A 12372-nucleotide genomic window follows, 5' to 3' on the forward strand; every position below is an offset into this window, starting at 1 on the left:
CGTAAAAAAAGAGCAAGAGAGAGCGACGCGACACGAGAGACTAAGGAGAGAATCGAGGAGAGGAGAGGAGAGAGAGAGAGAGAGGAGAGAGAGAGGGGAGAGAGAGAGAGAGAGAGAGAGAGAGAGAGAGAGAGAGAGCTAAACCAGAAACGCAAGCCATCACGGCTCGCTTGCAGCGAGCAAACCATATATCAATAGGCTATGTAAGCGCATCTCTCTGATGCACAAGTGGGAAGTGCATGTGGTAATACGTATAGTGTCTACAGCTGTAGGCGAATCTATTTGAGTCTGACAGCTAGTTCGGTAAGTTTTTACTGAGTAATTGGCTTTCTTGTTCAACAAAGAAGCGATGGAGTACTGGAGGCAATGCGCGCTGTGGCTGATCAGTTGCAAGGTGCTGCCACCGAACCACCGGGTCACATGGGAGACTGCCCAGGTATTCGATTTAGCCCAAACGCTTCGGGATGGGGTCCTTTTGTGCCAGCTTCTAAACAACCTGCGACCCAAGTCCATAAATCTGAAAGAGATCAACCTCCGGCCGCAGATGTCACAGGTACGGTTTCCGTTCGCATTGTAACAAGGTAGCAGGCATAATGGTCACTCAAGCGTTGTTTTTGCTTTTAACTAGCTTGCACGCGCGTAACAGTCTGATAATGTACAACAACATGTAGCCAACAACAACGCTTTTGCGAGCGTAAAGTTAACCAGACGCCGTGTTTTTTTTGCTTGTTGTAGCCTATAGGTAAACGCGTATGAAAAGGAAACTGGGCATGTCTTCAGTCTCGCTCTAGATTTCATTTTTGAAACAAAGTTATAGCCTGTTTGCCTACTCTACAAAAATGCCATTAGATTATCTGATACAACCTTATTCTCTGTGCGTATAGCTCGACATACATAGTAGCGTATATATATGAATATTCTCAAGGCATACTTTATTTTTAGTTTGCTTTGAGAACATATATGGAGCAACCACACAGTCCCCCCCACACCAAACACTATATAGAAGAATCCACCGAAATAATTAATCCATAAGTAGGCCTAATGACTCGAAGAGGAAGATTTATCTATTAAAAAGACAATGAAAATCAGTAAATGCAAATTGCTTTTAATTATTTAATTATATTTTTAAAATGACCGAGAAAAGTGACAAGGCGCTTATGCTGTGCACCATGGAATCAGCGAAACCAGACCAACATGTAACAGCAGTGCTGTGATGTGGTAGGCCTACAGAAACAGAGAAATTGAAATTTTCATTTGAAAACAAAGGAATATAATTCAAAATGCTTACCATTTTATGGATGTGCAGACATCACAGATCCCTATGAGGAGTTCCCTATCTGTCTAATATGAGGAAACGGCCTTTCACATGCTCATACCACTGTTTTCCCTGTCCTGAAATGTGATATGCTGTCTATTTACATTTGAAAAACATGATAGGCACATTTAAATAAAAAAATATTGACACAGACACGCACATTAATTTTCTTATGGAAAAGCTGACCTAATCAATCTCATGTATAGCTGAGTTACACGCTGATGAGATAACCATCACTGCATGATATAACTTACTACTATTGCAGAAGTTTTGTATTTGCCATGTTGCTACAAACATATGCATTTCACTTTCATACAAATGAGGTAGTGGGGCCTTTAAAGGACTAGTTGCCTCTTCACACTCAGCCAAGCTGTCCTTTTCGAAGCCCTTAGGCAGACATTGTGTTCTACAACATAACAGGGTAAGCTTTGTGACGGACAACATAATCCATGGTGACAACTGCGCTGGATTCAACACAACTCAGAATTAGCAATGCCACTCTGTTTACCAGCATTCATATGATGGTTAAGGCAGACCAATTAATGCATTTGTTATTTAATTTTTGTGTGGAAAAATGCTCTTGATATTTCAAAATATTTATTTTTCAAGTTTTGAGTTCAGTACACAATAGAATTGCGTAATGACTGGCTAGTCACTGCTATTGAGCAGTTTATAATTTTAACATGCTTTACACATTAAGTATTACTGTATAATTATAATTCCTCATACATAAAGCAACACATTTTAAACCATGAAAACATAAATTAACTAAGCTACACCAAAGCCAAATCATTCCTAATTTTTTTTGAAATAGTGCTCTGTTGTATAATTATTAATAGTGTATCATCCTGAAATGATGCTGGCAATGTTAAATAAATAAATAAATAAATAAATAAATAAATAAAATGAGACAATAGTTGTTACAATGCTTGATATTGTAATATAAGTCTGAGGATGCAGTCATAAAGATGGAAAAAAATATCTGATTAGTCCCAGGCTAATTATTTATTCTGAAGAATAAGACACGGTGTGCTGTTTCTGTACATCTCACACAGATTGGGGAAGGTCTAGCATATTATGTACTTTTAAAAAAGAAGGCACCATTATCGTTATGTTACATTAGCTTTGTTGTTGCATTGCAGTAACAGTCATGTTGAAATTACAATTCTATTTTGATAATGTTACAATTAATGAAATAGATTAGCCCCCAAGGATCTGTTAGAGGAAGACCCCTTAAAAAAGGTTTGGTTGAATGTACCAATTGTTTCTAAATGTGCCTTATAAAGAATGCTTACTTGATGATAAATTTGTAGGCGTAAACAAAAATTCCCTCCATGGGGTTTATTTTAAAATGCTTTTTGTCTTTATTTCTATAAATTATTATATTCCTACCACAGAACATTGTGATTGGATATCAAAGTTTACCGTAAAAGGTCAAAATAGTCAATTTGAGATGAAGGGCCCGGTTTACTGAATCAGTAGTTTTTCTCTTACATTTTCTCCTTTCCTAACTTTGTGTTACTTTTGTAGCACGGCTACACTGTTATACTGTATTAAATATCATATGATTATTTACAGCATGTACAATAAAATTCAGTATTAAACATCCTAGTTTTATTGATAGTATATGCTATGTTAAATATCAGATTATAATAGCACTGGTATTGGCAGCAATTGCATGTTTTATTAGATAGTGCTATGAAAGATAAAAATTATGAGTAAAAACTTGCTTTATCTTGCTTTATGCTTTATCTCTTCAAGCTAAGTAAAATGAGACTTAGGGGTGATTTGATTGAGGCTTTTAAGTTCATAAAAGGGATTAACAAGGTGAACTACAAGAGATACTTGAATTCTGTTAGTAGAACGAGGAAGCATGAATGGAAATTGGCAAGGGGTAAATTCTGCACAGACATTAGGAACTATTTTTTCACACAGTGAGTTTCCAGGTAATGTAGAAGAGGCAGAAACTGGGGGTTTTTGAAGACCAGGCTTGATATGGTGCTGGACTCTATCTAGTTTGTAGGTAACCGTAACACTAGGTGTTACCTACGAGTTTTGATGTTAATAATTGTCTGCCCTTCCTGTTGCCTCTGTACAATCCAGTACAACCCCCACGCCCCAAACACCACTCTGATGTGACAGTGTGGGACAAAGAGGAAGACTGTTCAAAACTCTTTTGACGGACTGGTTTTTAGGGAACTACAAAAGCTAAGCTGAGCTCCAAGCCCCTCTGTTTCAACATTTCAACTCAACTTTCGGAGGAAAGGCTTGAATAGGAACCCACGTGAAGATTGCAGTTACCTTTTTGTCTAAAATAAGTTATATACAAATAAATGCTATATTGGCATGCTTTACGTGTGTGTTGCTAAAAAAAAGTTTAAAATCTGGGTGTAATTTCAGTTTTTAGGAAATTATAAGTGATAAAACCAATGAACTGATAAGAAATTTAAAGCTTAATAGCACAGATCTGTATAAATGGCAAATGGACTGCATTTATATAGCGCTTTTATCTATATATTTATATATCCAAAGCGCTTTACAATTGATGCCTCTCATTCACCCATTCACACACACACACTCACACACCAACGGCGAAAGGCTGCCATGCAAGGCGCCAATCAGCTCGTTGGGAGCAATTAGGGGTTAGGTGTCTTGCTCAGGGACACTTCGACACACCCAGGGCAGGGGATCGAATCGGCAGCCCTCTGACTGCCAGACAACTGCTCTTACCTCCTGAGCTATATCGCCCCCGTATAAATGGCAGATAGAGCCATTACAGCAGTTATATACGTATGTATTTACTTCACCTGGCTGGGTCTAAATCTGTTGCAGATTTTACACTGGCAACATAACTACTGGACTAGAGTAGCACACGTGGAGAAATGTGGGTAACATTTAAGAAGATCTGTGGTCGTAGGGTATTCATGATAATCCACATTTCATCGTATATAGTTTTACCCTCAGTGTGGCATTGTGCCTTGGCAATGGAACTGAAACCTGAATGGTGCAGGACTGCCGTTATATCCTTGAACAAAGTTCAGGAAAAGAGCACACAGGTAGATTGTCTGAAAAAGGAAGTCTCCATTAGATCACAGTACTATATATCACTTCATGTCTTTCTCATTGGAATTTGCTGTTAATTTTTAATGAAGTATCTGAAAGCAAACTCCTTGTAAAGTAATCAGCTGAACACACCAATCACACAAAGGCACTGGCACTTGTCTTTTAGTGCATAGTTCTCAGAGCTTTTATTTTGCATAATTACAGAGCAGCAAAACACAGTAAATGGGATTAAATTTACAACCAGCTTGGATGTACAGTCCAAATTAAAACAAGGTGAGTTGCTTGGGTTTTTATGCCTTTGTTCAAGGAACAAACATTAAGGAAAGTCTCTCTCATGTTAAATTAATAGATGAGTAATATTACAAAATAATTTGTTGAAGAAAGCTTTATGACATAATGTGACATAAGGACCCCTGAGAACATACCCGCAGGGAAGTGACTTTGTTTGTTGTTGAAAACAGCACTCATAAACAATTTTATGTCCTCAAGTGATATTTGTTAGCAAACTGTAATGCTGTAACAGTGGATTGGACTTACTACTGTTGGGAATGTTTGAATTTAAATGTAGTTTTTCTTTCAGCATTAAATGTATGCTGTCCTCCAACTGGTGAGAATACCCCACCCCACCCCATTTGATAAGGGTCAATAATGTGTGCACGTGTAACACAATATGAAATTCTGCTGCTCAGAGGTATGTAGGGTGTAAATGATGAGCGGCCAAAATATGGCCCCAGATGAGACTGCCCAAGGCTGGTTTATCAAATGAGGTGACCTCAATTACACTGACATACTGTCGCCACCAGAGCCTGAGCAATATGAGTGCACTTACAACCCTATTTGGACAGCATAACTGTGGGGCAAAATGTAGTTAAATTTATACTGTTCACAAAACTCTATATTCAATGTCTGTGGTAACCTGGGATTACATTACATTGCATTACATTACAGGCATTTAGCAGACGCTCTTATCCAGAGCGACGTACAACAAGTGCATTAGGTCAAGGTGCAGAGGTGCAAAAGAAACACACTAGAGTGAGTAAATATCGTAGTGCCAGAAGTGACCACATCGATCAGGACTCCAACCCTGTAGAGATGACAAGAGATGAACTTATAAGCAATTTCCTGTATTGAAATGAGCAGCCAACACTGCATAAAATACTATAACCATCCATGGTTAGTCATCCAGTTTGAAAGTGATGCATGAATACTGACAATTTCATTCTGTCATTTTATATTAGATTAACAGTTTAAAATATCGCTGTGGTTAGGCTACAGCGTCAAGAGGACAGAAATGCTAAATTTTCAATAGTGAGTAGGTGTGTTTCAACAACCCACTGTTGATCTGGCCACATTTTTATCTTGATTATAACACATTGCAGTCCTGTCTTAGATTATCTTTAGTGGTAAGGTGATGTATAACAACAGTCCATCTTAAATACAGTAGTCTAAACCAACAAATTAACCTTGCTTACAAAGTATTACAAAGCCATGAAGTCCCATGTATATTACTTGTAGCAACAATACTGTGGTAGCATGAGTTTGCTCATTTTACATCAGTGGGAGGGCCAGAGCCAGCATTTTGATATTGGCCCACTTATTAGACCAGGGGAATCCGAGGATTTTTTATTAGAAAGCCCCCTAATATGACAACGTTCTCGAGCTGTGGACCCCCATCATATGTTTATCCAATAGTCACTACAGGCTACAGTGCAGTGTCCATTAAACACACTAGTTTATTCAGCCATGTCTAAGTAGCGATGTCCTTATATTACAACCACTGAATTATTTTTAATGATTTCAATATTGCAGAGGGTGTGTTTCAGCTGTACAAAATAAAGATCTGAAACTCTAAAATATGGCATTTATGAAATATGAAATTATAAGCTGTGTCTTAAAATGGATTTTGACATGGAACTCCCGAGGCACCTTCACATATGTGGGGGGTTCCTGTACACCCTTTTTTTGACAATAATATCCAGGTTTGGTCATCATTCTTTCATTGTTATTGCAGTGGAAATGGATTCAGTTTGAAGAACCAGGGGCACGGACATAAACACATAATTAACTAGACCCAGAGAAATATAGCCTACAGCAATGGAGGAGCTTCCACTCCAAGAGGCTTTCAGTGCACAACTGTAAAAGCAGTGTATCTCAAAGCACTCCTGAAAATAAATGGCCTTTTTCATTGTGTGACTCAAGCTAGGAGTGGAGTGAAAATGGATAAAGGAAACTGAGTGCAGTGCACTGTTATTAAGTAGCATTAAGTAGTTAAGTTGCTGTTCTCTGGCGCTTTGGTTTGTGCCTTGGAGTCACCATTGAAACGCATTTTTACACTGAAATATTTGTATAAATTATAAATAACAAGAAGTGAAAGAACTGACTGATCCGTTTGTGCTGATCAGGACATACTAAGTCTTCTGTCAAAGTCGGGTGGAATTAGAGGAACTCCAGCTGAAAAATCACTTTTTCAATTGAAAACACATGTTCACAGATCAGTTATTGTATTGTATATCACTCTTAGGCCTAAAAGGCAGTTTTATGTCCAAGTGCATTCGAAACTGAAATTTAAATCTCAGTCTGAAACAAAATGGCCACATTTCTGGGACTTAAAGAAATACCAAGGTACCTAGGTGTGGTGTAGGGCTTGCCATTGGTTTTGGATGTTATCGCACCTCAGAAATCAGATGAGCCAAATTATTTCTCTTTACGACTGATCTAAAACGGATTTTATGACTGATTTTGTGAACTACTGCTACCTGCTATTATTACTGTTTGTTCTACTGGTTGTGTGGAGACAACCATGGCTAACTAAAGCAATACCCACATTTGGCTGTGGGTTTTGTAAAGCTTCAAATTAAAGCTGTTTGCCCTCTGTGCTGATTTATGTTCCAGTAAAATGAATGTCAATCTCATGGTGAGTTTTAGCCCAGACTTATGACTAATTATAATTCCTTATAATAATAAGGAACTATGGCTATGTAGCCATTCAAGCTAGGCAACAAAAACAAGGAACCCTTTCAATTAAAGAATGAAGTCATGGTTCTGCTTCAATTAAAAACATGCATAAACTAGAAGTTGGCATGCACTAGAGCGCATACATCCGCCAACACTATGCAATTGTCAAGATGCCCCAGTTTCACATTCATGATAATTTCTTCCATGTCCACATCAGGAGATGCATGTATTTTCATTACTGTATCTCAAATCGAGCATGACATATACCTGTTTAAATTCTAGCCACTGTTAAGCATTTTAGCCAATTATCAGACCAGCACATGGCCGATGAGCACTGCATTTGTTCGGTGGCCAGAAATGAGCTCTCCAGCACCACAATTTGTTTTATTGGGCCAATAATATCACAAGGCCAATCAACACTACACATGTTCAGTGGTCACAAATGAGCTCTCTAGTACCCAATTTGTTTGAGTGGGCCAATAATGGCTTGCCTGTAATATCTAGTAGGCACACAAACGTTCATGGTGTTACATGAATCCATTCAGAAGTTTTATGCCTTTGTGGGAAGCCATGCCCACTGTCATGCTCCTTCTTTGACTTCCTTGCCCCATGACCTAGTTTTCCACAAAGTGTCACTCAAATCTGTTTATAACTTATGAAGATATCCTGCTAAAAGACAAAGGATAGACAGAATTTTTGAACTTTTAAGAAGTTGAACTAAACTAATAAACATATTTTTCAGTCATAATAGCAAGCAGACTGGTAAAACTGGTGCTGAATGATATAATCACTTGAGTTGAGACTTTAATATGGAATGCTTTGAGTCTTTGCGGATTTTGATATTGGTTAAATTAGAGTGCCAAGATATAAAGTTCCTTTTTAAGAGTTTATTTATTCTAGCGTGTTTATTTTACTCTATCTGTGGCAAGCCTTACTATCTTTTGTGTATTGGTGAGATTTATTATGAAAAAAGCATATCTACACATAGAATCTTCCTCGTAATGTTGGTGCAGTTTATTGGTCGAAGGTATTGATTTGGGAGTATATATTATTCATATGCCAGTAGTGTTTGAATTAGTGAAACATTGTATTTTACAATTGCTTTACAGGGTGGTAGAGGAAACCTTATCAGCATCCATGCAAGGGAATATTTCTGTTTTGTGTCAAAAAATGCAGTCCCACGAGCGTTGAGCTGTGACGTGCATGAACTTGGTTTTCGCCTGCTCGTGAGTCAAGTAGATTAGTACAGTTTTGAGGCATTGCGAGAGTGGCTGATATCTTGACTCCTTTGATCGGTCACTTACAATACCAGCTTTGACTTGTGTGATCGACTGTTTAATCGCAGGTTCTTTTTCCAACTAACCTCTGCCATGACCACATCCTGCAGTGAGATGACGAGGGTTCCAGGTACCTGGGAAGATTTCATTGGACAACCTTCATTTAGAGTGAAGACAGTGTTAAATAGTACTTTTCCAAAATGAATAAAATGACAACGTTAAAATATAAAATATCATTTTAATAATTTGTGGAAATCCCTGATTTAAGATGACTAACTTCCATAACAAAGTCACCATGAATGGCTATCCAAAATTAAAATGACTTTGAACTGGAATAATACAGTTAATGCGAGCCGTAACATAATGGAAGAGGTGCCAAAGAAGAAAATCTGACGTGGTCAAAAAGCATTGTCTCTAGTGTGTTTGACGTGTGCAGGGTCATTTCGGTAATTATATTTTTGTATTTTCTTATGACAAAAAAATGTTCAAGGGACATCCAGGAAACGGGACAAATTTATATGTTGAGTGTGTTTGTCCTAACCTTTTGAAGATTTTCTGTAAACCAAAGCACACATATTGACCTAGATACAGTATGTTGAATGTGGGCAGTACTTTCATCTGCCAAACCAAAGGCAAATATGCCAGCTAGTGCACTTCTGCATGTCTTAGTGTCAGACTGTATTCCAACAAGATAATCTTGAATAAATGATTGTGAGTTTTAAGTGCTAGTCTTCTATACTTTTTGAACTACATTATTATAGTACTGTGACGTCCGACCATTTGTATATGTTTACAACTTGCACAAGCTTTGTCAGGTGTGCGATCAAACCCTGAAAAATGGTTCTAATGGGTATGTTTCAGAAGCAGTGTATATTAAGAGCTAGCCTCACACTGCCTGAATGACAATTTTATAAAGTGTTTTACATTTTTCCAAATGTATTTGAATGATTAGTTTTGTATAACATTTCAATAAAGATACCGACAATCAAATTGCAAATCAAAGTGTTTTCTTTGTTACCCTTCTTGATTCATATGTTAATATTAATTTGTTAATACTTAATCACCATAAACCTAAATCTGATGTCTGAATGGCTGCTGAAGCCTCATCCTCTTAAAACACTGTTCCAGTGTGTGGATGTACCCCTGTGCATACTGTAAATATATTGTTGCTGCTCCTGCTATTCTAGTTCCTCTGCCTGAAGAACATTCGGACATTCTTGAATGCCTGCTGGGAAATATTCGCCATGAAGAAGAGTGAACTGTTCGAGGCATTTGACCTGTTTGATGTCCGGGACTTTGGAAAGGTAACGGCCTGCTGATATGTTTCTTTCACTATTGCTCTTTTCCTCATTGACTGTGCTCAGTGTCAGAGAAAGCTGCGGGGTATGAACATTTGACAGGAAAAGCTGTCGAATAATGCGCCATCTCCCCAAGCAGAGCCTTACATTTATGAAAGCAGAGCCTTACATTTATGCTTTTAAATTTGTATATGTGCATCAGGTAGAATAGATGTACCACCCACCCGCAGCGACTCACAGTGGTGTAAGAATTCAGTAATGCCTCTGTCTGTACTGAATCAAAACAAATGTTGATTGTGTTAATGGCCGGTTTGCACTCTTCAGAATAAAGTGGATGGATGGCTTTGCCACGCCTCATTATCTCCAGCTATTATTTGAATCTGTGCCTGGACTCACTTGATTAAAATCATTGTCCCCCTGCTGGGAGCTCAGTGCAGTCTGGAGTTGACTTAATTAAAGATGGTCCTGCTGCAGTGAGACAACAGTGCCAGCTGTCATGTGAATGAGTCAAGCAAACATGGGTTGTGTTCCAAAAAACAGCCTAGATACTTCTGCGCTTGATAGCATGTATTGCCATGTGTACTTCTGGGTATGTACACAAATAATGTGAGCTTCTTAAAAACACATGTGGTGGGACACATTCATGCCATCACCTCGCTGTGAAATTTAGCTTAGATCTATATTGATGTTATTTCCCAAAACCACCTGCGTTACACTAACCAAGTTTAGGGTAATGGACTAAACACTAAGCCTCATCAATATTAACCCACCCCAAAGAAACCCCAGATGACACTATCATTACATGAACAAGCACAGTGCAGGTTGCGGGGTCTCACCGGACAGACCGTGTGGAGGTACAGAACCCATGCCGAAGTTAAAATGGTCCGCTTGTCCAAAATCCGGTCACAAATCCCTTGCAGATGTTCCGAAAGAGGAACTGGGGGTAATTTCTGTCTACACATTGCAACCTGTGATCTAGCAGGCTCATTGCAGGAAAAGTTGTAAGTGCAGCGTTATCAGAATCAGAAAGACAGATGCCAATGCAGATTATCTATTTATAGTCCTGCATCTTTTTAATTCTGGTGCTCTGCAACAGTGCACAACGTCCCCAGTCATAAGCATCTTTCAGTCCGGTTGCTAGGCAATGGTGTGAGTCTCTTCTCCTGCACGTCGCCCGAGCAGCATCCTCCAATTTGGTTGTCCCGCAACGGGACATCAGCATCCACCACTCCAGCTGCAAAAATAAACAGAAAACAGCAGCACCAAAACAAAATGCATGGCAGGGGAGACCAAAGGAAACAGAATAATGTTACAATTGATTGCATATCAAACTTCTGGCTGCCAATATGTCTTGTAATACTGATTTTTTCAGCAAGTGTACACATATTAACAATAATAACATATACTGTAGCAAAGACTTCTGAGAATAACTATGGATATATGCAAGGAATTTCTATGCATGCGCACTCTTTTTAGAACCCTTACTTTATGCATCAGCCATTATTGAATTACCTTACTTTACCTTATGTGTTCTACATAGTGTGAAAGTATGTGTTTTAGAACATGGCCCCAGTTTACTTGGAGGAGGCATTTTCTGCCTGTGTGGGCATCTAAGTAGTTCTTCATGTGATCATGCGCAGGGGTGACGGGATTTCCCTAGACATTTTTAGCTGCTTCTGGGGTTGTAGACACCATTGGTGGTTTGATCAATGATGTCCCCCGATGGCGGATCTCTGATGGTCACTGGGTCACGCTGACACTCCATTCACACGCCATCTGTTTCAGGGAAGCCCGTCCACCAAGGCTCAATATTATCGCAGCCTAGCCAATACTAAACAGAGAAGTGAGGTTAGGATTAAACTTAGGTTTATGACACATTCACATATATTAAGGAATAATTTAATATTGATAATATAGAACAAGTCAAAAAATTTAATCCCAGCTGATGATTTTAAGGTTTTTTTGTTCTCTGTGGTTTATATTGGTTTATAGTGGTCTCATTTTCCCCTGATTTCTTTGTACACATAATCAGTTGCTGGTTTTATGAGTCTGTAACTGCCTTATTCTATCTTTGCCCACATAATGCATGCACAGGAAAAGCATAAGCTGTGTGGTGTTTTCACACCAGAAGAATGTCCTGTCTCATCTATAGCAGTTTCACCTCTCAAGGTCATTTGTAATCAAGAGCTCTCTCAGATCTCTTCTGCTAAACCCACCCCCAATACCCCCTCTCCCTCCCCCACCCACAAGGCTTTACTAAAGGGCAAAATTCCACCTTTTTTATTTGTAATATGTACGTTATTGAATGGTGCTAATCTTGTGGAAAACAGCAAAGAATAGTGAAAATAGCACACACCCAGAATCATTTTCAGTTTTTTTAACCTACTGAAATGTGTCCTTTCTCATCAAGGTTTGTAAAGATATAGGTATTTGTATATAAGAGTTAAGCTTACAAAATTAAATG

General features: G+C 38.5%; 1 protein-coding gene across 5 annotated transcripts in view; it reads left to right on the forward strand.

Moving 5' to 3' along the window:
• Positions 1-129: 129 nt before the first annotated feature.
• The window catches only part of vav3b (vav 3 guanine nucleotide exchange factor b), a 60725-nt gene continuing 48482 nt past the window's right edge, over positions 130-12372 (forward strand). For all 5 annotated transcript variants that reach the window (XM_064338654.1, XM_064338656.1, XM_064338655.1 and 2 more), the window contains exons 1-2: positions 130-553; positions 9798-9914. In XM_064338654.1, the coding sequence (XP_064194724.1) occupies positions 350-553; positions 9798-9914 (321 nt within the window). In that variant the 5' untranslated portion in view covers positions 130-349. The remainder of the gene's footprint in view (positions 554-9797; positions 9915-12372) is intronic.

The sequence above is a fragment of the Anguilla rostrata genome, chromosome 6 (assembly GCF_018555375.3).
Source record: "Anguilla rostrata isolate EN2019 chromosome 6, ASM1855537v3, whole genome shotgun sequence".
Classification (NCBI taxonomy): domain Eukaryota; kingdom Metazoa; phylum Chordata; class Actinopteri; order Anguilliformes; family Anguillidae; genus Anguilla; species Anguilla rostrata.